The sequence below is a fragment of the Apostichopus japonicus genome, chromosome 15, assembly GCF_037975245.1.
Source record: "Apostichopus japonicus isolate 1M-3 chromosome 15, ASM3797524v1, whole genome shotgun sequence".
Classification (NCBI taxonomy): domain Eukaryota; kingdom Metazoa; phylum Echinodermata; class Holothuroidea; order Aspidochirotida; family Stichopodidae; genus Apostichopus; species Apostichopus japonicus.
In genome coordinates this window covers 14,384,005-14,411,486 of record NC_092575.1, presented here as the reverse complement: position 1 = coordinate 14,411,486, position 27,482 = coordinate 14,384,005, and the positions used below count along the sequence as shown (strand labels likewise).

Below are 27,482 nucleotides of genomic sequence, written 5' to 3'. Positions count from 1 at the left end.
GTGTCTCTTTGAGGCATGTTATTATTAGGTATAGGTAGGTATAGGTAGGTAGGTAGGTAGGTAGGTAGGTAGGTAGGTAATTAGGTAGGTAATTAGGTAGGTAGGTGGGTAGGTGGGTGGGTGGGTGGGTGGGTTTTTGTCCCCTGCAGGTTGGATATGCATCGGAAATGAAAAACATTCGGACGGATCTAATGATACAGTAACGCCGTTGTTGGAAATTCACGGAAATTGAGAGGTGTAAATCTCGGAGGTTGAAAAGAAATCACGGTATTCCGCGAATTCGCGGAAAAAGCTCATGGCTGTTTACAGGAGAGAGGGCAATTGGCCATCGAAAATGGCACACACACACACAAAATACACAAACACATTCAGATTTTCGGAATATCGTATTTTATTGAAAATCGTACTGTCGTATTTACTTCTAAAAATCGTACGAAATACGGTAAAATCGTACTGTTGGGAGCTCTGCATTGGCCCTTCCAACATGTCCTGAGTCATTCCTCTTGACCATACCAATCATCCTGGGTCATTCACCATTCTGTAGGTATCTTGAATGCTATAATGGTCACTGCATGCACACATGTCAAACACAATAGCCAGACAGTTCGCTACTACAAGCAATTTATTTTTACTCTCAGGATTGTCACAGCACCTTCACCATTCTGCACGCATCTTAACAATGCCTATCCAGTATCACATCAGCATCAGTACATTACATTTTATTCTCGTACATATTATATTTAAGTGCTAATAGGCAAAGGCGATGGTATCAGAGGCAAACACACAAACCTAGCAACCACCAGCTTCCATCCATCCAGACCTACTAAACTAGTAAGGTCAGTTTCACTTACATATAAATCTATGGTTTTCCTGTGCAAACGACTGGCACCCAACACATGTAAACTAACAGTGATTGGACATTCCGTAATGTCTATAATCAGACAGCTTAGCATCATAAAGTAACTGTTGTCCACATCACTTATTTAAGGTTTGGCACAGTTTACTCTTTCTATTCACTCCATCGACCAACTTCATGCAAGCTTCACGGAGCACATCCATTGGTCTTTTGATTCTACTACATATTAAATTGAGTTTGCCTGTGCTCTCTCTTCAATGGATGCTACATTCCTGTCACACTCTGTTAAAGGAGTGCTGTCTCTGGTGTCATGCCTCATCAGTTTCTCTGGCAGGTAAACCCCACTCCTAACTTTCCGACCCCTGAACCTCTGAATGAAGACTCAATCTGCTGTCTCCTCCTCCTTCTCCAAACCGATGTCTTTTTCATAGTCTTCCTTGGAAACCTAACAGAACACAGGATAAACAATGTGGTTCAACTTTTTTTGACATAAGAAAATATGAAGAGATGTCTCTCAGAATATTAGAGCAGCAGAGGAAACCTTTTATGACAAGAGGCAAAATGCAGCACTACTTGGATATTGAGGTTTCATTCTGTAACATATTAAGTTTACAGTGATTTTTGGAAAATAATGAACTATACTAAATAGGTCAACAGATTGGCAATTCAGGAGGAATTGATTGAGTGACTATCATCAAAAGTCATGGAGAGATAAACCGATCATTTCGTTTGATGACATCATGGAAGCAAAAATAATTCTTCCTCATAGAGCTAAGTTACATTTTAAATACGGACATTTACAAACCAGTCAGAGAAGTGGTGAAAGCAGCTTTTTCCAGTTTTGGGAACACTGTGTTCATAATCATAGCAGTTGGTGGTGACCATAAACTCCATTCGATATAGTTACAAAGCTAAAAACCTGGACATTCTAACTTCAAATTCTGTGACAGAAGCAACAAGATATAATAATCTCTCAATCTTCTCTCGTACAATTCCAAGGACAAATTTGCCGGTCACGCTCTATTCTTTTCAGTGATTTGTTACATCGTTTACTAAGGGCTATTCGTTTGATAATAAAGTCAACGGTGGGTTGAGGATGTCTGAGTACATTGCAGTTCAGTCATTTTGTTTTCTGCTCAATTGTCACAACAATAATGCAGACTATTTCATGAGAGTCTTGTTATTGGTTAAGTGTTTGATACTCACCTTCCCTCTCTTCAACTTCTTCAGAAGACTGACATCTCTGGCCAGCTCGTCTAAATCTTCGTCATCAAATGTCTGTAACATTGAATACAAAATTCAACAGTAAAGAGGTATAGGTTTACGGTCTTGTATCAAGGCCGAGGCCTTCTCATATGACATAACCAACATAAAGATCTGGCTGTGAATCAATCCTGTAATCCTTGGATAGTCTGCTGCATTAACCATTCACAACAACAGCGGCCTGCAACCATTTTATGGCTACACCTCAGTTAAATTTTTGGGGAATTTGTCCACAACCCATCGGTCATCCCCTCCCTCCCCCCCCCCCCCCCGCCCCTAAATGTATCATTACGATGACACTGGTATATGGTTACTTATGTGAGATCTTTGATCTTAGCCTGAAGATGAAGCAATCCTGAGATTGGGGTACACAGGGCCACGGTGTCGTGATCCTTGTGTTTAAATAGCCATAAATATTTGGCATGATTTCTGAAACAATCTCTGAACTCATCGAATATGCTTTGCAACCTGAACATTGGGTCGGACTACAAGAATCTACAGCTATGATAGTGTTTCACAGACTCATAAATAAATAGGTAATTACCAATGGCGAAACACAAAAGGTGATTCATTCAATTTGTTATAATTCCTTATAGTCTTGGCTTTACGGGTCCGGCGATTCAATCGTACTCACATGTTTACGTTTCAGTGCCAGTGCCAGTTCCCGTCTCTTCTTCCTGTTTCTTCTCTTCTCCATCTTCTCTTTTGCTCTTGACCAAGACTCAGGTTTTCTCTGGAAGTACATACAGAAGAAGAAAACAAAAGAGATGTCAAACATACTGAGCAAAATTTAAAAAAAAACATTCTTCAAACATATCCAGCAAAAATCACTCCACCTACCTCCTTGCCTATTCCACCAAGGTCACCAGAGACAAGTGCAGGAGGTTAAAATTTAGGGTGTGAGATCCTTTATGGAAGGATGGAAGGGTGTCATGGGCCTGGGGGAGATATCTTTTTCTTCCCCCGACTGAACGTCAATATCTCCAGACTGAGCGTTTCACCCCAAGACTGAAACATAGTGGGGGGGGGAGGGGGGAGGTGAAGGACCATTGGCCCTGTCATGATTGTCCCATGCAACTATGATTACCTTGTATCCCTTCTCATCAGTCCACATTCCTGCTAGATACTTTGCCAGCCTCTCCTTTCTAGCCTTCTCTCTGATTTTATCTCTGTAATTGAAAATAAAAACATAAGCATTGCTTATGTCAAACATGTGACACAACTCTGATGGATGTTAATTCATCAAGGCTACCTAATCTATCCAAGCCAATCAATTGAAGAACACTCATTCATCATTATTTGGAAATGAAATTAGAAGAGACACGCCACTGAGTAGCACTGCTGTGGAAAATTAGTCGAAAAAGATCAAAAAGCCAAACAATATTAAGACGAAACTCTGTTTTAGCCTCTAAGTTCACTTAAACGACGTCACAGACCTTCAGATATGTGGTGGGAATTCCCCATATTGGCTATTGTGGCCGAACTCAACCTACCGTATCCTTCAGTTCCTTGTTGATTAGAACATCATTTAAAATATAGGCAGTCATTGCCGAAAAACAAAGTACCCCTGTCTTGCTGAATATGAACGACAAACATTTACATATTTTGCCTTCTCATTTCACAAACTCCATGTTAGAGAGTTGTTGCACGAGAAACACCTCCGTAAATAGAACACTTACTTGTACGTGATGGAGTCAAAATCAACTTTAAGTGGCTCAAAGTTTGGAATTTGTTTGCCTTTCAGTTCTGGCATCTTGGGTAGCCTTAACAAAGCAAATCCCTGCGCTAATTTACCAAGATCAAGATCTGCAGAAAAAGAAGAGGAATTTTATTTTTAAATAAACCAGGTAACAGAGAAAAGTTAAACCAGAAAAGCCCATAGTCTTAAAAATTCTCAACTGCCTGACATACGTAGAGCGACTGAGATTATTTTATGCTAACTATTCAATTGACAGATTAGTGAATCCTAAACAGAATAATTAATTTATAGATCTAAAATAATTATTTGTATGTTGTCTGTTGTATGGTGGGTCCCTACAAGTCAGACTGATTATTGACTGGAGTAGATTAACAGGGAAAAATATTTCAGTTACAAATAAGACAATAATAAATACCTTTGGGCTTGAATATCAGACTGCATTCGTGTTTGGCATAATACTGCATGAAGGATACGAAGGCTCTGGTTCCTTTATCCATCACGGCTCTGACAATGACAAAAGTTAAAACAAAAACTAAATACTGCAAATATGGGAACCAAACTTAAAGCTTTTATTCAGCTTTACAAATGAATCTAAGAGGTGTATATTGTAACTTTATAATGTCCAACAAGACTTTTTTTCCAGTTTTCCGGGTATGTAACTTTTGAATGGTTCTGGAGTCAACTGGCTAACTATACTTCAAACTGATGGATTGTAGCTAGACATACATATCAAAGTAAGACATTTATTAAGCACGTCTGTGTGATGTTTCATCCATATCTAAATGACATCTAAAACTGCAAGAGTCAGAGGGAGAGAGAGATGGTAGACTTACCTGTCTTTTAGGGAGACTTTCTTCAATCTGTGCAGGACTTGTACTTTAGTCAACTCTGAAGCTTCCGTGTAAAGTTGCATTGGGGCCTGTCAATTATAAAGAGACAACTTACGCTGTAACATTTTATGAAGTTGCTATGGAGATCTGGTGACCTCAGCAAACACAAAGGCCTCACGGAAGTAAGGACAAGAGAAAGGGTATATATGTTTAATTACAGACATGTCTGTTTCAGAAAAAGCTAGAGGTTGTATTCATGTAACAGTGAGAATTTCTGTGATAGGAAATGTAATGACATATAAAAACTGTTCATGACATTTTCCTTTGTCTTCAGGTGTGGACTCTATCTCTTTGTATATCATTGTAGGGTGTGCACCCTATCTTTGTTACCATGGCAGGGTGTGGACTCTATCTCTTTGTATATCATGGTAGGGTGTGGACCCTATCTCTGTGTATATCATGGTAGGGTGTGCACCCTATCTCTTTGTTATCATGGCAGGGTGTGGACCCTATCTCTTTGTACATCATGGTAGCGTATGGACCCTATCACTTTGTATATCATGGTAGCGTGTGGACCCCATCTCTGTGTATATCATGGTAGGGTGTGGACCCTATCTCTGTGTATATCATGGTAGGGTGTGCACCCTATCTCTTTGTACATCATGGTAGTGTGTGGACCCTATCTCTTTGTATATCATGGAAGGGTGTGGACCCTATCTCTTTTTATATCATTGTAGGGTGTGGACCTTATCTCTTTGTATATGGTACCGTGTGGCAATCATCAATGTTAAACAATTCTCTAAATAACTTACCTTCTGATTAATTTCCAAAAATTTGATATAGGACTCTTCCTTTGGCCTGAGCAGTATCAGAGCATTGCCGCTATTTCCGATTCTAGCCGTCCGGCCGCACCTGTGCACAAAGGCACTGGAAGAGAAATGTTACAATCATAACAGATGGCATTCATATGTGAGAGATGAATACATTTGTGATATTTTTCCAAAAGAGGCCTGAAGATTTTATTTTCCACTTTTGCAGAAGTAGGTTAGTCAGAAGTGTCTTTGGAATATTTTGGAGAGAGCCTTTTATATTTAAATGCTATGGATTGAAACTGGCAATGATGTCTGTACAAAAAAAAAAAGGTATCATTAACTATGTCACCAAATAAATTCTAGGCATTTTTACATATTTTCAAGAGAGACTGTTACCTTGAAAATCACAATCTTGGCGGAGACAATTTGCACTCAAAATCTTCCTACTAACCTGGTGTATAAAGCTATAAATATGCCATGAATTGGTAGGTAGCGCTCTTTATATTAAAAAGATTCTGGAAAGGGGAGAAGGCTGCCACTCCTTTTAGACCACTCCTCCAGGACTTGGGTGTCCGACTTTTCTATTAAATAAATATTTAGTCCCTAGCTTAAACTCATTCACATCATTTCTGTTAGCCTACAGCCATCTCTTCTTTCACTGATACGCACAGCCTACTATCAAACTAGATCAACGACACACCTCCCTTCACAAATTTTGGTTCCGTACTAATTAGGAAGGAGCGAATTTTGCAGCCAGATATTGACTTGATGATATTTTATTCCACTTGGAGAAAGTTTAAAATCTTAATTGGAAAATGTGCAACTTGGACCAGGAGCACTAGTGTCAGCTTTATACACACATGACTATGTATACATGAACACAGTTAGCTGGCATAGCCGAGTGCATTAGACAGAATACACACATCCCTTGGTGCTTATGAATAAATCACCTCCCACTGCTGGGTAGATGACAGGCATAAACACATCCCATGGTATAAACAGACATTTTACCTAGTCAAAGGCATACCAGGGAATATAGGCATACACCAATCTCCTTGTTGATAAATGATCACATTACCTAGCACTGCTGGGTGGGTCATAGGCATACACCTATCCCGTTGATATAAATGATCACATTACCACTGCTGGGTGGGTCATAGGCATACACCTATCCCCTTGATATAAATGATCACATTACCTAGCACTGCTGGGTGGATCATAGGCATACACCTATCCCCTTGATATAAATAAACACATTACCTAGCCCTGCTGGGTGGATCATAGGCATACACCTATCCCCTTGATATAAATGATCACATTACCTAGCCCTGCTGGATGGGTCATAGGCATACACCTATCACCTTGATATAAATGATCACATTACCACTGCTGGGTGGGTCATAGGCATACACCTATCCCCTTGTTATAAATGATCACATTACCTAGCACTGCTAGGTGGGGGTCATAGGCATACACCTATCCCCTTGATATAAATGATCACATTACCACTGCTGGGTGGGTCATAGGCATACACCTATCCCCTTGTTATAAATGATCACATTACCTAGCACTGCTAGGTGGGGGTCATAGGCATACACCTATTCCCTTGATATAAATGATCACATTACCTAGCACTGCTGGGTGGGTCATAGGCATACACCCATCACCTTGATATAAATGATCACATTACCTAGCACTGCTGGGTGGGGGTCATAGGCATACACCTATCACCTTGATATAAATAAACACATTACCTAGCATTGCTGGGTGGGTCATATTGCACAACCCAGTCAATCTCTGGGAGGTCAATTCCTCTAGCCATGACATCGGTGCAGACGATTATTCCCCTGGAATAGAGAGGACAGAGTACAGTCAATCAGGTGTATGATATGAAAGTCAGTTAAATGTAAAAAGATTGAATTTCTGTTTATATATATGCACACCTGAGGATTCATAAACCACTGCAACAAAATGTCAACGATGTGTGATGCTGATTCTTACAATCTTGATATTTTCTGCCGAACACCGACCCTTTTCTTTCAACATACATGTATTGAACTTAAAGCATTGCTTGCTCTCTGCTCTGTTTGTGCTCAATTTATTACTATTTGACAAAATGATGACAAAATCTGACAAAATCTGACAGAACAAAATTCAGTTCAAGTTCTGAGATGAAGATTTCTGTCCCCATTTTGACCTTTGTGTGACCTGATAGTCTGGTCAGTCTCTGCACCCTCACTTTAGGACTCCTAAAGATCAAGGTGAGCTAAATGCCCCCAACCTTTTGTACATTGAGTTCATTCACATTTTGAACACAGTTGACTGCTTATGAAATTTCACCCACAGCATAAAAAACAGCCCTTTTTTGGAATTAATATTGGTCATCTGCAAAGTATGAGATTCATCCGAGTTTGACATCGCGGTGAAAATGTACAAGATCTCACAGTAATGACAAGATAAAAACCTAAACAGACCACCAGTGTATGGTAACTATACTGTCAAAATCCTGTGTAAACGTAGTCCAAATTTCGGAAGAATTCAGGTCCGAGTCTGAGAACTTACCTCTCCATTTGAGCAAACTCAGCAAATATCTTGCTTCTTCTCTTCTTCATCTTGCCATGGATGCATTTGATGGTGGTGTGCTTTACCATTTCCTCTAGGGCTCTACTGAAGTAATCCACACAGGCACACGTACTGAAGAACACCATCGTCTTCAAGTCCTGGTATTAAGGAACCAAACGGAAGATATTCAACTAAATATGCCTCGGAAATGTAGACCTGACTTACTTTATCCATTACAAGATTAATATACATTCATGCATAAATGAATCTTCTACAGGAGGGGGAGTGGGGAGGGAATGGGGGGGTGAACATTTAGTCAGTCCATTGACAAGAAACAAGTCACCAGGTACAAATGTACCACCTTTGAAATCTTCATTCACAATTGCAACATTTTTGGTGTCTTGTAAATCCATAATAATTATGGAAAAAAATCATTCACGTCGACAGTGATTCTGGGAAACTATAATGCTGAGTGAAAGCAACATAAGCGTAGAATGCATTCTGAGCATCCAACAGACTTAGGAAGAAAGACTTAATCGATGTGGAAGCCATACTTAAACAAAAAAGGTGGGCAATAAACAGTATTTTGTACTATGGCAAGTTCCATGTGTGGTCGACCCACTAGCCTGCTACTGTTCAGGATGGAATAACATTTAACCATACGGGAAATACAGTGATTTGCCATAGGTGATTATCTCAGTTATTTAATAACCCTCAAGTGTTAATTTAAACAAAACTTGAAAAAGGTAATCACATTACAAAATATCCAACTCACTTCATTTTTCAAACACCCATCCACCACCAAGCCCCCCCCCCCTCTCCTAAACTGCAATGTAAATTTCAAAATTGAAGAAAGTTGAATGTGTCTCACCTTATATTTCCTCAAAAATGACACAAGAAAGTTGAGTTTATCTTCACTCTCACAGATCTAGTAACGCAAAATAACAAAACAACACAATAATGTTATGCAAAGGACGGCAGCATATAAACTCAAAAGTATCTAGTCCATTAGGAAAACCCTCACAAAGTGTGTTGCATGTGAAATATTCACTTACTCATACAGATCTTTTCAAATCAAGTTCCATCTCCCACTCTTTTCAACCCCTCCCACATCCCTGCCCCCCCCAAGTAGTTATTAGCACAAACAGCATATAAACTCAAAAGTATCTAGTCCATTAGGAAAACCCTCACAAAGTATGTTGCATGTGAAATATTCACTTACTCATACAGATCTTTTCAAATCAAGTTCCACCTCCCACTCTTTTCAACCCCCCCTGCCTTCCCCTCCCCCCACAAAGTAGTAATTAGCACAAACAGTTTGTGTTGATCTAATTCTAAAACTTATTTACAGCCTAAACAATTTCAATTTCGTGTCCAATAACAATTTGTGTTAATAACAATTAAATATTTCATGTCCAATATGTAAACATTTTTCTGGGGGTTTCTGTAGGACCCAACCCCAACATTCGTATCAGCATCAGTATATTTACTTGCTTAATGAAATCAAGAGATTTTAGAGTGAAAAAAAAAGAAATTAAATGAAAGAGGAGTTTGGGATTCACAATTTTGAATGATGAAATGTAAGCCACAAGTAAAAAGTAAGTTCTGTCTGGGATAACTCCTACATTCCAGTCATCAGATTCAGTGACCCCAGGGTCACACCCCACCTTTATAAATCCCTGGATCCACACCTGGCAGTTAATGTCGCACCATTTCTAAACAAACTATGAACATATTAACTTGCTTAAAGGGTGTGAAGAATCGCGCAAAAAGAAACGTCTAATGCCGGTAATCTGACCTAGTTTCGAATGAGGTGTAACAGAAGTGTTAGACACCACCATCGATCCCAGAAAATACACACAGAACTTGCTACCGTCGGTAATTAGACACTAGTGTACAGTCAGTACATACAGCTGCGGTCAATACCCACAACACAGTGCACAAACGGTACAGCAATGGACATCTCAGGTCCAGCTAAAGATTACAAGGTATCACGTTTCATTGCTGTCTGCATTTTGTAGCGACGCAAAAAAAACGTCATTTGCAAGCAACAGAAAATTAACTTTTTCAGTTGGCCGCACGCAGTTTGTCTTCAATGCCTATAACAAATCAATATATTTTGTGAGTGAAAAAAATTAAATAAAAGAGGAATTTGGGTTTCAGAATTTTAATGATGAAATGTATGGACATTTCAAGTGACATGATCAAGAAGTAGTTGTCATTGCTGCAAGTTTCAATGAGGGTTACAATCCACTATGATACCACATAACTACTCCCTGGATCATGGTGTAACTATTTGTCCTTGAATTCCAAGAAATTAAAATGGCCACCCACAAGTCAGTTTGCAAATCCCTTCCTGAAACAACATCTGAACCCCCAGATGAATGAGGCCATCTTGTATATTAAATGATCTATGGTCTAATGGTGACCTATGACCTCTCTCTCTCTCTCTTTTTCATTTAGTATGACTATGACTCACATGGTAGTAGTTCTTCAATGTTGATGGTGTCTTCTGAATGTCCTACAAATGTTAAGAGCAAATAATATACAAACACACATCAAGCATAACAATGGTAGACTGAATGCAATAAAAGGTATAAATTATTTAATATTTCCATGGCATGTTGTTATTTATGATTAAAGGGGTTTAATTCATATCATTACATGAACACAAGAAACTGTTTTTATTTTTCCATCCAGTGTACTTAAATCTGCTTTAAAAACAATTTCCACTGTCAAACTTAAAATATTTAAATGTTGTTTATTTAATATGTTTTCATAATTAAAAGAGTTTTGATTGACATTGAATATACACCAAGTTTTGTCTTGAATTTAAGTTGCTTATTTACAAAAATATTTGATTGATTATTTGATTTAATTTTACCTCAGAAGCTGTTCTCTTCTCCTTGACCGCTACTCTAACCGGGTTTCTTAGACCAGCCCTGATGAGTGCTCTGACTTCCTCTGTTTGCGTAGCTGAGAAGAGTCCTGTCCTTCTCTGTTTGGGTAAATAACCCAGTATTGTGTTGATGCTGTGAGGAGAAGAATTAATTTAAGTTTTTTTTAACCATCATCCCTTGACAAGTGGTCCCAGAAGCATTGATGAGAAATTATTATTCTGGCAAAGCCTCATGCAGCAACATCAAGTCAAAAAAGTCCAGAAAGTTTCAAGAGAATTTGCCTTGTATTTCCAATGTTGCATGATTAACTGCTATTCACATTGTAAATATTAAAAACTGGTTAGATGACAGAAACTAGTATAAATGAATAACATGCAGTGAAAGTTGAGGGGCTTGTCTACCAATCTGGGGGAGAACAAAATTCTTCTTTGTGTTCAACTGGCTCATTATGTTTGAAACTAACCCTCTGTAGCCATGGAAATAAACCTCAGCATAGGCTTTAACCTTTAGTTTGTGGTGCTTATGTCAAAAAGATACTTAAAGGTTGATAACGTAAGTACAATCTGGTCACTCTATTATGCATGCAAAATTAAGTTGGGAGTTGGTATTTGAGTAACTGTTGAGATTAATCATAACTGTAGCTAATTGCGACCATTTTGAGCAAGGGATTTATCGCATAGAATTGCTAAGAAACATTTCTGAGCTACTTCTACTGGGACGTGGAACACAGTTGAAACATCAGTGTTAGAAGAATATGTAACAGGCATCTTTTATGGAATGATCAAAACTTTAAAATAAATCCATTTGAACTTGCTATGAATGCATCTCATCTCAGGTAAGCAGAAACTTTGGGGTCTCATCGATTAACAGCACTCCCCCAACCCCTCCCCCCACCCCTTCCCATCTCCCAAATGGGACAAATACTTTCTCCCTGTGCCATTAGCAATGCTTTTCTGCCAAGTGAAGGTGAAATGTAACCACCTACAAGGCCACACAGACTGATATGTTACTGGACTCGATTCTTCTGCATCGATGGATTGATATGAGTTTAAGAATAGAGTGATAATAGCAATGAGTACTGATAAACTACTGAGGTAAGAAGGCTATAACAAACCTGGTTTCAAAACCCATTTCCAGCAATCGATCAGCCTCATCCAAAACTAAGACCTCTAGCGCCCTCAACATGCCAGCCAGACTTAAATTTGGGATAGTCCTAGTCATTAAGTCAGCCATTCTGCCCGGTGTTGCAATGATGATGTTTGCCCTGCAAATGTAAAGAAAAGTATGCAGAAAAGATTTTCGGTAACAGTATTTTGAGGGTACCATAGCACAAGTCATCAACAATACCAGTCGGGTGCATTTGCCTTCTTACAAAAGTTCACTTTGAATGGATTTCAACCAAATCCTCATCAAATTTCTCATAACCCAAACAATGGTCAATTTAGCCATATTTTAGCCTATACAATTGAAATGTTATTAGTATGCATATTTGAGAGAGAAATACAGCAAAAAGTTGAATTGAACAATTTGAGCTCATGCACTCCTTACACTAAGGTACTGGAACGAAACATACTGGGTTATTTTTCTGTATCATGGGTACACTTTGATGGAATTACAGGTCAATCTTTTGACGATCACCTAAGTGTCGACAGTAAGACACCTTGGTGTCTTACTGTAGCATAGAATGAAAAACTCAGCATCATAACACACAACACTTTTACTGTACACCCCCAAAAGAAAGGAAAAAGTACAGTGCCTGTTTTGCATATAAGGATAGGGGTGAAAACTTATTTTGGATTACCATTAACCTTTAAGGATACCTATCAGTTTGTTAGCATTTACTCAGATTAATAAGCACTGCTAATATTTGATTTTTTAAGTATCCAATAGGACCAATACATTTATCATTCTAACAGATACAATAGTTGACTACATGGCAATATGGTTGAACATAATTGGCTTAATGATTAAAAAAATTACAAATGACACTTTTCAGTCAATTCTGTCCTAAGAAACGACACTCAATAATACTTAAGCAGGCATCGTGAGTAATTTTCCAGAGTTAACTGACCCACTTTGAAGGGTTTCTATATCCTTCATGGGATTATCTCCACCAATCAGCAGAGCTTTGGAGAACTGCGGAAGATTTTTAAGAAATGACGAGAGGACTCCGAAGATCTGTATCGCTAGTTCTCTGGTTGGTGTAATGATGAGGGCTCCAACCTAGAAAAACCAGAAGAAAATTTTAAGGAATTTGGAGGAGAAGATGGAGGAGGATAAGGAGATGGAGGATGGGGATGTAGGGGAGGGAGAGAGGTGAAGGGGTGGGAGAGAGGTGAAGGGGTGGGACTGAAAAAAGCATCAATTTCATTGAGAATCAGTAAATAAATGTGACCCCAAGTACAGCACATATGGATAAAAAGAATGCTTTTAAGTAAGCAGGACCTTGGAGCATTAACTTGCTGCAAGGTGTTGTAAAAGTTTGCCAGCCCATCTCAATCTTCTTTCCTCCAAGTTCCAACCATCTTTCACCACATCACAACCTACCTATAATCACACAAAAAATGTCATTCAGGAAAACCTTTGAGTGAAATAACCTACCTCTATTTTTTTCCATTCCTCCTCACGTTTACGAAGTATTTCAAGTATTGGAATCAGAAATGCTAGTGTCTTGCCACTTCCTGTGATCTAAATGTAAAACAAAATGATATTTTCTATTCCAAACTGCAGCATTAAGGAAGCTCACTCTAAATGTGTGGCATTTGAAACAGTGAAAAAATGTTGTTAAAGATGACAACATACCATATATATGGAGTCAAAATTTGATAACGTTCAAGTTTGTAAAAACAAAAATTAATATCATTTTGTAAAGGGCATTTACATCTTAAATTATACAGGTGACTTTTAAGTACTGTAAGCTTGTTACTCACTGCTTCAACGGCTACATCCTTATTTCTCATAAACAGCGGAATCGTAGCTGCCTGAAAATAAAACATAAAAATGGAAGTACAGTAACAACTAGAGAAGTACACTGGTGCATCAATTGATAAATAAATAAATGAATAAATACAGTACTGTAAATAAAACAGAGACAATTTGATCAATGAATCAACCAAACATGGATGTTTTTATTGTCTGGAGACAGTAATCTGTGAAGATCAAAACATTCTATGGCTATTTTATATACCAATAACATGACTGGACATAGTGGTACTTCTAAAACAAAACCATCAGAGTTGTAATGTGTCACTATTTATTAAGGGTGCCTTCCTGTACATCATTAATTGCATGTAACTTATTCTAAGTCGAGTCATGAATCTACCCTTACTCAAATTCCATATCTGGTTTTATATCTGGCTATATCTGGATAGATAAAGTTTGATATGGCCATATAAAGCCAGATATATCTTGATATAATTGTAATCCAGATATCCATATCAAGTTTGATATGGCCAAATAAAGCCAGATATATATATCTTGATATAATTGTAATCCAGATATCCATATCAAGTTTGATATGGCCATATAAAGCCAGATATAACTGGATATAGAGTCAATCCAGATACGCATATAAAGTTTGATATGGCCATATAAAGCCAGAAATATATATTGATATAATTGTAATCCAGATATCCATATCAAGTTTGATATGGCCATATAAAGCCAGATATAACTGGATATAGAGTCAATCCAGATACGCATATAAAGTTTGATATGGCCATATAAAGCCAGATATATCTTGATATAATTGTAATCCAGATATCCATATCAAGTTTGATATGGCCATATAAAGCCAGATATAACTGGATATAGAGTCAATCCAGATACGCATATATAGTTTGATATGGCCATATAAAGCCAGATATATCTTGATATAATTGTAATCCAGATATCCATATCAAGTTTGATATGACCATATAAAGCCAGATATAACTGGATATAGAGTCAATCCAGATACGCATATAAAGTTTGATATGGCCATATAAAGCCAGATATATCTTGATATAATTGTAATCCAGATATCCATATCTGGTTTGATATGGCCATATCAAGCCAGATATAACTGGATATAAATGTAATCCAGATATCCATATACATTTTGATATGGCCATATAAAGCCAGATATAACTGGATATAGAGTCAATCCAGATACGCATATAAAGTTTGATATGGCCATATAAAGCCAGATATATCTTGATATAATTGTAATCCAGATATCCATATCTGGTTTGATATGGCCATATCAAGCCAGATATAACTGGATATAAATGTAATCCAGATATCCATATACAGTTTGATATGGCCATATAAAGCCAGATATATATTGGTATAATTGTAATCCAGATATCCATATCAAGTTTGATATGGCCATATAAAGCCAGATATATATTGGTATAATTGTAATCCAGATATCCATATCAAGTTTGATATGGCCTTTTAAAGCCAGATATATCTTAAAATACTTGTAATCTAGATTTCCATATACATTTTGATATGGCCATATAAAGCCAGATATAACTGGATATAGAGTCAATATAGATACGCATATAAGGTTTGATATGGCCATATAAAGCCAAATATATCTTGGTATAATTGTAATCCAGATATCCATATCAAGTTTGATATGGCCATATAAAGCCAGATATAACTGGATATAGAGTCAATCCAGATACACATATTAAGTTTATCTGGCCATATAAAGACAGATATATCTTGATATGATTTTTAGCTAGATATCCATATCAAGTTTGATATGGCCATATAAAGCCAGATATAACTTGATATAATTGTAAGCCAGATATGCATATAAAGTTTGATATGGCGATATAAAGCCAGATATAACTGGATATAGAGACAATCCAGATAGGCATATAAAATTTTATCTGGCCTAATAAAGATATAAAGCCAGATATAACTGGACATAGAGTCTGTCCAGATATGCAGATAAAGTTTTATCTGGCCATATATAGCGAGATATAACTGAATATACGTTTAAGATTGTGTGCTCTTACATAGTGTATTCATACCATGCCCTATGTTTAGTACTGCACATATTTTAATGGTAAAGCACCTACAGTGCACACTAAGTCAGAGGGGGTATAAATTGGCTACTTGATCTATCTATCTATCAACCACAGGATGATGGAAAAAAGGATGACTCAGAGGGCAATTAAGCGTGAACATGGCGGTAAAAACAGACCTCCATGGTGTGAAACCTTCTTTGGAACAAAGGACATATGTGTATTGATACTCTGGGATCGATTGAGATAGGAAAACAGTTTACACATGGTAAGGGTAGAGAACAGAAGGAAATTTAATAGAAAGAATTGGAAGGGTGATGGAGATTCGTAAAAATTAACCTATTGAGTTAGGACATTGGCAAAGGATTCTACAGTGAACTGAACAGTCAGAAGTAAGGAAGAATATTTTTGGAACGGATGGAAACAACATACTGGACTGATCTTCAATACTGAATGGAACATATATCGCCCTCCTGGAACTTATTTACTAAAGCAAATATATCAAATACGGGAATAGCACATTGTAATTTAGTATCAACCTCTAAAGGACCACAGAAGAATAAAGAACTCTAAGTATTTTATTGAATAGCAGTCGGATTAGGTAACAGCAAGGAGCTTTTTGAGCGATATGTTTGAGGCCAAAACTGCAGATTCTGAAGTCCAAGATAAGTTGATCTTTACCTCCAATTAAGCCCTGCTTCTTTTTTGGTCTAAATGTCTGGAGATGGGTTTTTTCAGACACAATTTGAAATGATTTTGAAATCTCTTTCTAGTTGGAAGCATTGTGAGTCATAAATAAAACTATGTGTCACAAAAAAAGTTATGTGCACAATTGGGTTTGGAATGTGCTGGGAATAAAGTAATCCCGACTTTATGTCTTCGTCATTGTTTTGAAAATTGTGTCAATGAAAAGGACTCGCAGACCTTGCAGAGACTGAAGACAGCATAGAGACGGCAGAGTGATGGGCATTTTGTCATGAAGCAGGCTTTCAAGTGCCAATTTATTCGTGGAGCATTTTATCATGCCAGGATATTTTATTCTCTTAACCATGTATTTTTGTTCTGACGGTCATATCGCCTCAATAATCGTCTGAACAGAAGACCCTTTTTTAATATTAGTTTATTATTTGTAAAGGCTTGGACATACTGTGGGTAAAGTGAAACAAGAAAAAGAAAAATACCTGCTGATGGATCAAACAGGAAATGTAATTAATGGCCAGATAATTAAGCAGTAAATAAAGAGTTGCTTTATATGCGCCATATATTGCCCTTACTTGGTTTCAAATTATATTTCTTTACAATCGCCAGATGAAGTTCTGGCACAGATGAAGCCATTTTTTTAACTAGTTCAATCTGGATTTATCATAATATGGGACAGTAATGGATTTTCCAAGGGCAATATATATGGATGTGGCATATATGAGCCAGATATGGATTTGCCTTAATGGGCCATATATGGATTTGCCATATATAAGCCATATATGGATCTGCTATATATGGGCCAGATATGGATTTGCCATATATGGACCATATCTGGTCCAGATAAAAAGTGACCCATATAAAGTTTTATCTGAGGCAGATATGGCCTTTATCTTATATCAAGTTATATCTGCCCAATTCTTGATATGGCCAGATATAAATTCCATATATGGCACAGATATGGGCAAGATACAAATTGCCATATATGGGCCATATATGGATTTTGAGTAAGGGTATAGGTACATTCACAGGGATGCAGAATTCAACAAAGGGAGAGGACAGACTATATGGGTTCATTGAAGCTGACAGCCTGTTTGGAGGGTGTCTGGGCCTCCCCCCCCCCCCATCACCCAAGATAAAAGGAAATGAAACTTATACTGTAGATGTAAAGTGGGACATTCTGAGGCACCCGGCCTTATGCTATAAAGCAGTGCTATAATTTAGTCTAATTGCAAGGTTGTACTAGTTAGTAATTTTTTGTGTGGGATTGTAAATGGGAGAGGGAGGGTCAGCATACCCATAACCCCTGGATCTGCCACTGTTCAGTTAGTGGTCTGAGTCATGAATCATTGTAAAACAATACCACAATCGGCAAGATATGATGTGCTTGATAAAGAATTACTAAAAATTTGCCCAGACTTTTGAAATTGCGTTGAACCTAGTGTCCCCTCCCATTTTGCTCTCTTATGACATACAGTACTTTGGGTCCACTGAAGGATATGTCAAGTTTTTATTTTGTGGCACTTCTATGAATTAATTCACCCATTTTTTAGTAATATTTAGTACTATACTTGCTAAAGCCTAGTCCTTAATCTATCTGATTCTGACAGAATATGATCAAAATAACAGTGAAATTATGATTTTGAAGTATAAAACTAAACCCACTGAGCCAAATCAGACATATCATCATTTTCTTTGACTTTCAAAATAATGTTTGATTGTTCAGCATTTCCACATTATCAGCAGTGTACAATTACTACAATAACAGAGATCCAAACAGAAACAAATTCCAATGTTGAAGGGCTTAATTTGCATTACTTATTATGTAAGCAAGGAGGCATCACAAAGTCAGAATAATGTGGAGCAAACTTATACTAAGTATAGTCTCATAAGAAACTGTTAATTGACACATGAACTCCCTGGTTTAGTACTGTACAGTAGTCTATAACTTTGAAGTTGCTGAAGTGTGCGTACATTTAAATTAACGTTAGCCCTAGGCCTACACTGTTCATGTTATGTTAGGCAAATGTATACACTGTTAAGTATAAAACGAACCTGGACTGGTGTCATTTCTTTGAAGCCAAGCCCCTCTAACGTCTGTAAAATGGGTTCACATAATGGAGTCTTTAATGTAAGCCAACTTCCTTCCATGTTTTGGTCACAACGTCGTTGATAGCAAATCGTACGGACTCGCACTAGTACTACTGCCACTGGTTAGTAGTGCTTAAGCCTTTGGTGTACATGCTTTTCTGATACGGGATATGTTTCGCAATATGTAGCCTGCGTCGCTAGTCGTGGGTATTGGTTAGTTTTAAAGTTACCCAGATCACTGAAGTACTCACTTATATCAGTGGTTTTCTCTAACGATTATTTTTCCTCTCAATTTCTTCGACCACTCTCTTTTGTACGGAAGCGTAGAAAGGACATTGCATGACGAGTTACCAACTTGACAAAATGACAATTATCTGCAAATTGACGAGTTGACGAGATGGTAACGTGACAAAATTCAGAAAATTGACGTTTTGACGAGATAACGGATCTCGTCAATGCATCAATTTTCTGCAGATTGACGAGTTTCACACTTACTACGTTTACCATCTCGACAAGATGACAAAATTCAGAAAATTGATGCATTGACGAGATCCGAAACGTCAATTTTCTGAATTTTGTCATCTTGTTGAGATGGTAGTAAGTGTGCAACTCGTCAATTTGCAGAAAATTGATGCATAGACGAGATCCGTTATCTCATCAAAACGTCAATTTTCTGAATTTTGTCATTTTGTCGAGATGGTAGTAGGTGTGCAACTCGTCAATTTGCAGAAAATTGATGCATTGACGAGATCCGTTATCTCGTCAAAACGTCAATTTTCTGAATTTTGTGACGTTACCATCTCGTCATCTCGTCAATTTGCAGATAATTGTCGTTTTGTCAAGTTGGTAACTCGTCAATGCAATGTCCCTTCTACGCTTCCGTACTTTTGGTTGAAATTAAATAAAGAACTCCACTCATGATTTAAAAGGTGGCCTGACTTTAGAATCCGTACCATATGAATGTGATAGCTTACTTCGAATCGGCAGAATAATAAGCAACTGTATATAATCCGGTTGAACGTGTGTGCTCCCATTGAATAGGTGCGTCGCGTGAATGATTCGCTTGAATTGATTAAAGGGGTAGAGTTATTATTAAAGGGGTAGCGTTATTATTTAAAGGGGTAGAGTTATTATTAAAGGGGTAGCGTCGCGGGAATGATTCGCTTGAATGAAGCGATGAAGAAACGGTTTGTATCCAGTTCGAAGACCATTTTTCTTTTTAGATTGGAAGTGCTACAGAGTTACTTGTCAGTTCTCCACCTGTTTGGAAATTGTTACGATTACATCATAACAAACTGCTCAATGCTTATCAGGAACTCCCCAAATTGGTCACTTCAAATATGCCAGGCACACTGACATATTCCTGCAGATTTTGTAACTTCACGAACATGCCTTAGCTAAATTGGTTTAATTCGGGACTATACTGGCGACCGAATACTCCATTAGAGGGATAACAGAACGAGATGGGATGGAGAGCGAAGGGAGTGGGAGGATTGGGGGGGGGGAGGTTGGCGGGGTAGGTAGCAAACAAACATTTAAGTACTATTTCATAGTCGTCAGTACATACACACATTGATTGATTGATTGATTGATTTATTTTGTTTCATAACGTGAATATATACAATGTGATAGGAAGTCCTCTAAAAAACCTTCAGATGGCTTAACAAAGTAGAGGACTCCATGTAAATGAAGCGAACCGCGGATGGCGGGGGAAATTACCGGGTTTAGGGTCATTACGTTGAGTAAATTTCAGAAAATATAATATCCACTTTAATTGATGCAATGGTTGTCGGTGGGATGGGTGACCAAGCGTCCATTTTCAGACGAAGAACGGTCAGTAGAAATTGGTGGACTTAACTCATCTATAACAAATCAAATACAACGATGTCGGGTTATTAATATTCGTTTGCTTACAATAATGATCTTTGTACATGAACATAACGGCTTTTGTCTATAGAACTCGAAAAAGTACCCGGATGCAAAAAGTACTCGATTTCGGTACTCGGATTCTTAAAACAGTACTCGGACTAGCATGGGCGGCGATCATATGGGGGACGGGGGGCATGCCCCCCCCCAATATTTTAGGGGCGATATAGTATCTAATATCCCCCCCCCCCCCCAATATTTGGTGGCATAGCATTTTTGTGGTTATAAATTGAAAATAAATGCGTGAGATTATTTATCCAAATCATATTTGGCGGTGGCTAAAACTTCATCCAGCACATGCTGCATGAGGTAAATGACTCTTCGTGGTCGTTTCTGTGACCTGCGACCGTATAGCATGTTGTCACTCATGATTTGTCTGTACATCTCTTGTGTATGAGTGTAAGTACGTACAGTCATATATGATCCACATCGATATGGGTTCACTGGGTTTCCATTTGGCCTGTTTCTTACAAGATTTCTAACCGCAGGCGCGTAGCCAAGTGGGGGGGGGGAGGGGCGGGCAAAGGAGGAGACCGCCCCACTCGAGCATATTTTTGTACTTTTTTTGTGATATCGAAGTTTTATCGTAGACGTTATAAGTGGTTTTAATATTTGTACACCAATAAATTAACTGTGTCTGAATTTTCGAAAATTCCCTGACCAACATTCTTCATCATACTTTCTATATTGGTTGTCCATAGATGAATTTTGTTCAACATACTGGGTATGATTTGAAGTAAATTTATTTTTCAAATTCTGAACAAATAATGGGCTTAAAACCTTGAAAAGTCGGGCTGACTGGTATTGTGGGTCATTACGTAGTATTAGCTACAAAAGCAATCTCCACAGGAGATGCAATGAGGTCGAACATGATGTGTGACTGGTGACAATCTTGAAAAAGGTTATGGATGGAAAAAAACTATTGGGAAAAACTTGGTTCTCAGGCAAAAGTGTACATCTGGTTGGTCATTTTCAAGCCTGAGAAGTGTCATTTCCTGTGAAGTCTAGGGGGCTATCAAAACCAGAAATTTTCCTGCTGCCGGCTGAGTTCTGACCATGGAAAATTCTGAATATCAATTGAGACCAAATCTTGACAACCAGAAGTTCGACCGATTGTATGACAATCGGTTTTACCGATTACCGATTATTTCCTGTGACAATCGGCCGATTGCCGATTGCCGATTACCGATTATTTCAAAATTTTCGTGGAACTGGCCTAATGTATGATTAAGTGTTATGTATGATTACCAATTTCTAGGCCAATACAATCAAAGAAAGTAAATGAACGACTTAACTTTTCACAGTAAAGATTAATGGAGCAAGTAAAGAACACTGTAATACATACATAGGGCGATGTACGATTATAACGAGGAGTCGCAATATTGCAATCCCGTCACAACACAGACTGTACAGAATACAGAAGGGGGAAAATAGTATGTATGTATGTGATCTTCCCGCAAGCCGGAACTCACGATAGTAGCCATTGGCTACGAAATGAAAAACAAAAAAGTTAGAGACAGGTTTTACAACTGCCATTAAAATTTAAAATTATATCAGTGTTGCAACTTCAACGTAAATAAAGTAAAAAGTATATCGCACTTAAATAAAATATTCGTTATTTCGTTAGCTGATATCGAAATATATAAACTGATATGAAAAATAATGTGTAGGCCTAAGAGTAAGTTGGCCTGACGTTTCGATCCTAGCAGGATCGAAATGTAACGCCATATTACTTATAACATATTCTTACAGGCTCTTTAGTGGATAAGCAGTTTGCTAACAGTTTTATTTTATTATGAAAAATAAAACAATCCCGAACGTTTGCTTCAAGTTTTCAATGATTACCATCTGCGCGGTAAAACTTCCTATCGAACGAACGTTGTTTCAAACGATCATACACAGTAAGTCAATGGCGCTTCTCCATTGACTTAACTACATGTGGGAGAAATCACACACTAAATTCCCATTGACTTTGTCGCGTCGTGTCACTGGAAATCAGACTTGCTTTTAGTCGGTTGCGGTAAGGAGTTTCGTTACTGTTAGCAACTTAGCACGTATGGTACATGTGGCATAGGAAAAAAAGTTCATCGGGTTTTCGTAAAAATATGCGTAAGAATGTTTGCCTAATCACAAAATACTGTTATGCAGTAGAACTTCTGAGGAATGTCACGAAACGTGTTTTTGGATTTTTAGGTGTATTTGGAGCCTTGATTTCATCATTTTATGCCATTTGTAAAATCTTGGGCGCATTTTCAAACTTAAGTTCTGAAGCTCAACCGTTCTTCAGCCAGACTAGCCTAATGTACGTAGTTCTCTCAATGAACAAAGCCTAATGTTATTGTTTTCACTTTCCAGTTTTCACCTACGGTGAAACGGCCAAAGTGGTTCAAAAGTACACTGATTTGGTGATTATATTTAGTATAGACAATTTTTCTTTCTTATCAATCGTTTAACATGATGACAGGTGGTTTTGTTAGATGCAACAAGCGAAGTAAGAAAGTACGTCGTTCCCCTAAGCTTATCGCGAGTATACTGTGTGTTGTTATGCGGGTATACTGCATGATGTTAGCTGCCAAAACTGGATAGTGTGTATCGAACAGCATTTTTACAAACTCGCGCGAGGGACTTGCGATACCGTTACACGTAGATTAGCGCACCTTCCCCGGCTTTGAATAGCACTGAATGGAATGATCAAAAAAATTTCTCCCGTTGTGGTTGTGGTGTATCAAAAGCGCGGAAAATACAATCCTTTGTGTGGAACGTAATAATCGGTTCCAACTAATCGGTAGCGCAATGGATTTTGCCAATGCCGATTATTTACCAATTGTCTGATAATCGGCCCGATGCCGATTGTCTAACCGATTATCGGTCGAACACTTGCCACTGCCGTCCAGAACTTCGACCCAGATATGGATTTAAACAGAAATTATCACGAAGAGACCAAATATGCCTGGTGACCTTCCATTTTTTTAAGTAAAATAGGTTAAATGTATCAAATAGAGAAGGATGAGCGACCAGTTGTCTGATGTGATGTGTTTATTAAGACTAGCATTCAATATCACTCAGCTGGGACAATATTTGGTATTGATGTACTTTCATATCCCGCTTCAAAGCAATCGCATGGACGGTGTGAGCACTATGACCACCTCGCTTGTATTTCAAGTTCAAATACTGTTCAATATATAGGACAATGGTGTGGTCAAGCATTGGAAACCTATACCAACTGGCTGTTCAGTATGTATGTGCATGATAATAGAAGGTAGCAACTATAGCGACGGTTCCTGGTACTTTCTCGTGCAGTACGTAAGATATGTCATGGTTCTTCATCCTTACGCGATTCTACTCAGTAAGTTTGCCCATGGAGGTTTTACCTCCATGGTTTGCCTTAACAGCTTAATATTTCTTGTAATCTCACTTCATTGAAGCCAATGTCTTGGCAAAGAAAGGAAGAATATATAACTACACCTGTAGTGAAGTTTCTAATTTCTTGGATTATGATATACTAATTTACTACAATTCTGGTAAGAATAAACTTTCAATGATTTAGATATCCTCCCAGGAGATGAACATTGAACAAACATGACATCATACCAAACTCTGTAGGAACTGGTTGAACCCTGGGAGGATGGATCTGAAGACCAAGTAGACTCCTATCATGACGGACATCCTGGATGTTATTATCCTCAGTACACTGGACTGGAAAAGTATCTGAAAAACAGAGAATGTAACTGTCCGGATGGAGGAGGAGAGGGGGGGGAGTGGTTAGGGGGGGTGCTGGCAAATTTTTCTTAACAAAATATTTCTGATTGCCGCTACAAAAAGTCTCGAATATCCCATAACACATACTTTCAGCTCGATCGAAATGGATGTTAATACTGCACTATCATACAATGAACAATTCAGTAGTCCATTTAATTCTCATAATCCATCGAAATTTCAATTTGCATCATGTCACTAATATGTAAATTTTTGAGATAAAATGTAGAAACTTGTGAAATACAACTTCAAAATTTTAAGAGAAATACGACAAACTTTAAAATTAAAACTTCGCCATTTTATAGAAAAATATCATATTTTTGAGATAAAAGTTTGAGTTTGGCGTGAACAATTCCGAATTAAACATCTCGTCTTTTTCTATAAATCTTCATTACTATAAGTGAAAATCCAACTTAGACGAAAAACCGCCTTAATGTTAACACAGAAATTGGTGGATTCCTCGTAAAACGTAAAGTTTTTAAGGAAAAACACCAAATGCTTGATATAAAACATCAATATTTTGAGATGAAAAGTCATTTTCTTAGATAAATTGGATAATTTGGAGATATCACAAGCACTGTAAAGCAAATTATTCTGTGGAACGGCCGCACCACTGGCTTGGGCTGATCAATTTTTGTTGCATGTATTTCTAGGTCCTGGTGGGCAGACCTGACAGGATGCAGGGGGGGGGGGCTGCCGGAAGCTACATTGTAAAAAACCTAGCAACATTATCGAATAAACACAGAACGAATTTAAATTTGAATTTGAATTCAAAGAGAATTTTTGAATATCCAAAGTCTATGCGAACCTACAATGACTTTACGGTACCTCATTCCTTTCCCCATTGTTACTAAAAAGTTTTCCTCGTCCAAAGTTTTTCTTAAATCCATGTTTGTGGAACGAAGGAGCACTGGGACTGAGAATTTTTAATTTAAATCACTTGAATGCCGACCACGTGACACCGGCCTCAGCGCCTATAGGTCCTGATGTGAGTATAACCTTTAATATTGTAAGATATCTTATATTTTACGAATTTTGAGGCTGCTGGCTAAGTGAGAGGATTGGATAAAACTTTAAAAAAAGTAGAATCGTAAAAGTAAAATTAACACAATCATTTATCTTTCACATGTTAGTACTTTAAACATTCTCTTAACATATACAGTGATGGAATTTCCAGAAATTGGAAAGTTATTGAAATAAAAGAGAAGAATAAGACACGAAAGCTGTGATTTAAATTTATCTTACCAGCTGGAGGGAAAGGATTATAAGGTCCAGAAAAACAGCAGCCCATGTTTTTTTTTCTTTTTTTAAAGTCAGGTTGAAGCTATGACAAAGTTCTGAAACCGCGTTCTGTTTTACTTCTATTTATATGTACCTCCTGTATGGCTCAGTAAGGGCAAAGTACGGAAGCCTAAACGAGCGTTAATCTCTTACTGCGTACTTAATGAATTTATATACTGCGATTGGGTGGAGGGAAGGAGTATGATGTGCGGGAGGGGGGGGGGGGGTGACAGACTAATGTAAGAGAGGAGAAAATGAGACAGGTGTTCGGTGCGGGAATGGGGTAGGGGGGTTGTCAGGGATTAAATAGAAATGAAACTAATGGTAATGCTTTGCGCCGTCAGTTACCATGTATACAGATAATTGTAAAGTTCCATAGTTTGAATAGTGGGTAATATGAACATTACTGTACATGGTCTTGTCAGGACGACAGAACATGATTGTTGCATAATCTTATAAAAGTCGTGGTTAAGTGAGTCCAGACAAACACCGTAATGAATCTCTGTGGAAACGTTGGTTTCAAAGGATCCAAATCGAGCTAAGAAAAAAAACTGAATAGGTTAAGTTTACTAAACATGAAAACAACAAATGGTAATATTTCGGTCAGAAAAAATTATTACAATCTCCGTTGTGTATTGTGCTTTTCTGTGTCATATATTCCTGGCAAGATGAGCATAGCCCCCCCCCCCCCCCCCCTCCCCAGCACCCCTCACATCACGAAAGCTGGCTACGTGTCTGTTTACAAAACACGTGTGTTTTTATTAAAGACGACACTCAATTGCCAAACGACACACGGAATTTCGACTCAAGGTTCAAAAGTTTAATCAAAGTTAAATAAAACACCAAAACAAAGAAAGACGTACTACAAAAATGAACCGGAATTGTTTGACATGATAAGTTCAACACCCAACAGTCCTATACTCTTGCTTAGGTTAGATGATCAAACACCCTACCGGCCTCCTCCTACCCTACGACACACGGCCCACGACACGCCTCAATGATATTAACCAATCGTAACGTTACCCCAATGGAATAGGACGCTACTTTACAAATTATTGAATCCTTCACGAAGTGGTAGGAATCCCCCCAAAATTTTGCCAATTTTCATCTATACTTGCCGTTTGTAACAAGCCACCAAAGTTTCAGATGGAATACTGCATTTATGACACATGTGACTGTTTGATTTATGTTTCTGTCGTATTTTCTTATCCACCACGAACCTAAACAGTCACGGTAGGATATATATCCTTATATACGAGAAAAGGGACACCGCTGCAATAGAGTAGTACAAAAACATACAGCCTTGTTATGACGGTTCGTGGAAAGAGTAACTGCTCAAATGTAGGGGTAGCACACGTATATCACTATGCCGTCAACGATTATGTTGTCTTACAGAAATACTGGAACCTAAACTCTACCGTATTAATGATATTAGAAAAAGCAATCTTTAAACAGCTGCGATACAAACCAGGGCAGATCTAACTCTTAACGCAAACACTTACAGTCAATTGTTTGCTCTCTTCAAAAACCATATTTCCAAACTATACATCAGATTGCATCTAACGGCTTTACAAAATAAAACAAGTAGACCCCCTCACCCCATTTCAGTCACCACTTCCAGATCCGTCGGCAAATCAAATTCTCCACATTCCCCCCCCCCCCCCCAAACAAAAACCCCTTCGCTACGCCCCTGAACTGGACTATCAGTTCTATCAGATATTACTATCAGATATTGAATCACCAGCCGATACGCAGACTATCAGTCACCTACATTAGCCACAACACC

General features: G+C 38.0%; 1 protein-coding gene across 1 annotated transcript; it reads right to left on the bottom strand.

The window, feature by feature from the left end:
• Positions 1–373: 373 nt before the first annotated feature.
• On the bottom strand, positions 374–18,879 carry LOC139981110 (ATP-dependent RNA helicase DDX55-like). The gene is made up of 18 exons (XM_071993291.1): positions 18,698–18,879; positions 13,853–13,903; positions 13,524–13,610; positions 12,994–13,145; positions 12,037–12,186; positions 10,907–11,054; positions 10,502–10,543; positions 8,894–8,950; positions 8,023–8,180; positions 7,215–7,307; positions 5,461–5,575; positions 4,652–4,737; positions 4,234–4,322; positions 3,799–3,925; positions 3,207–3,288; positions 2,754–2,852; positions 2,063–2,134; positions 374–1,301 (listed from the first exon to the last, which is right to left on the bottom strand). Exons 1-18 carry the CDS (start codon positions 18,791–18,793, stop codon positions 1,239–1,241), a joined length of 1,767 nt encoding a protein of 588 aa, XP_071849392.1. The 5' UTR covers positions 18,794–18,879; the 3' UTR covers positions 374–1,238.
• Positions 18,880–27,482: the final 8,603 nt, after the last annotated feature.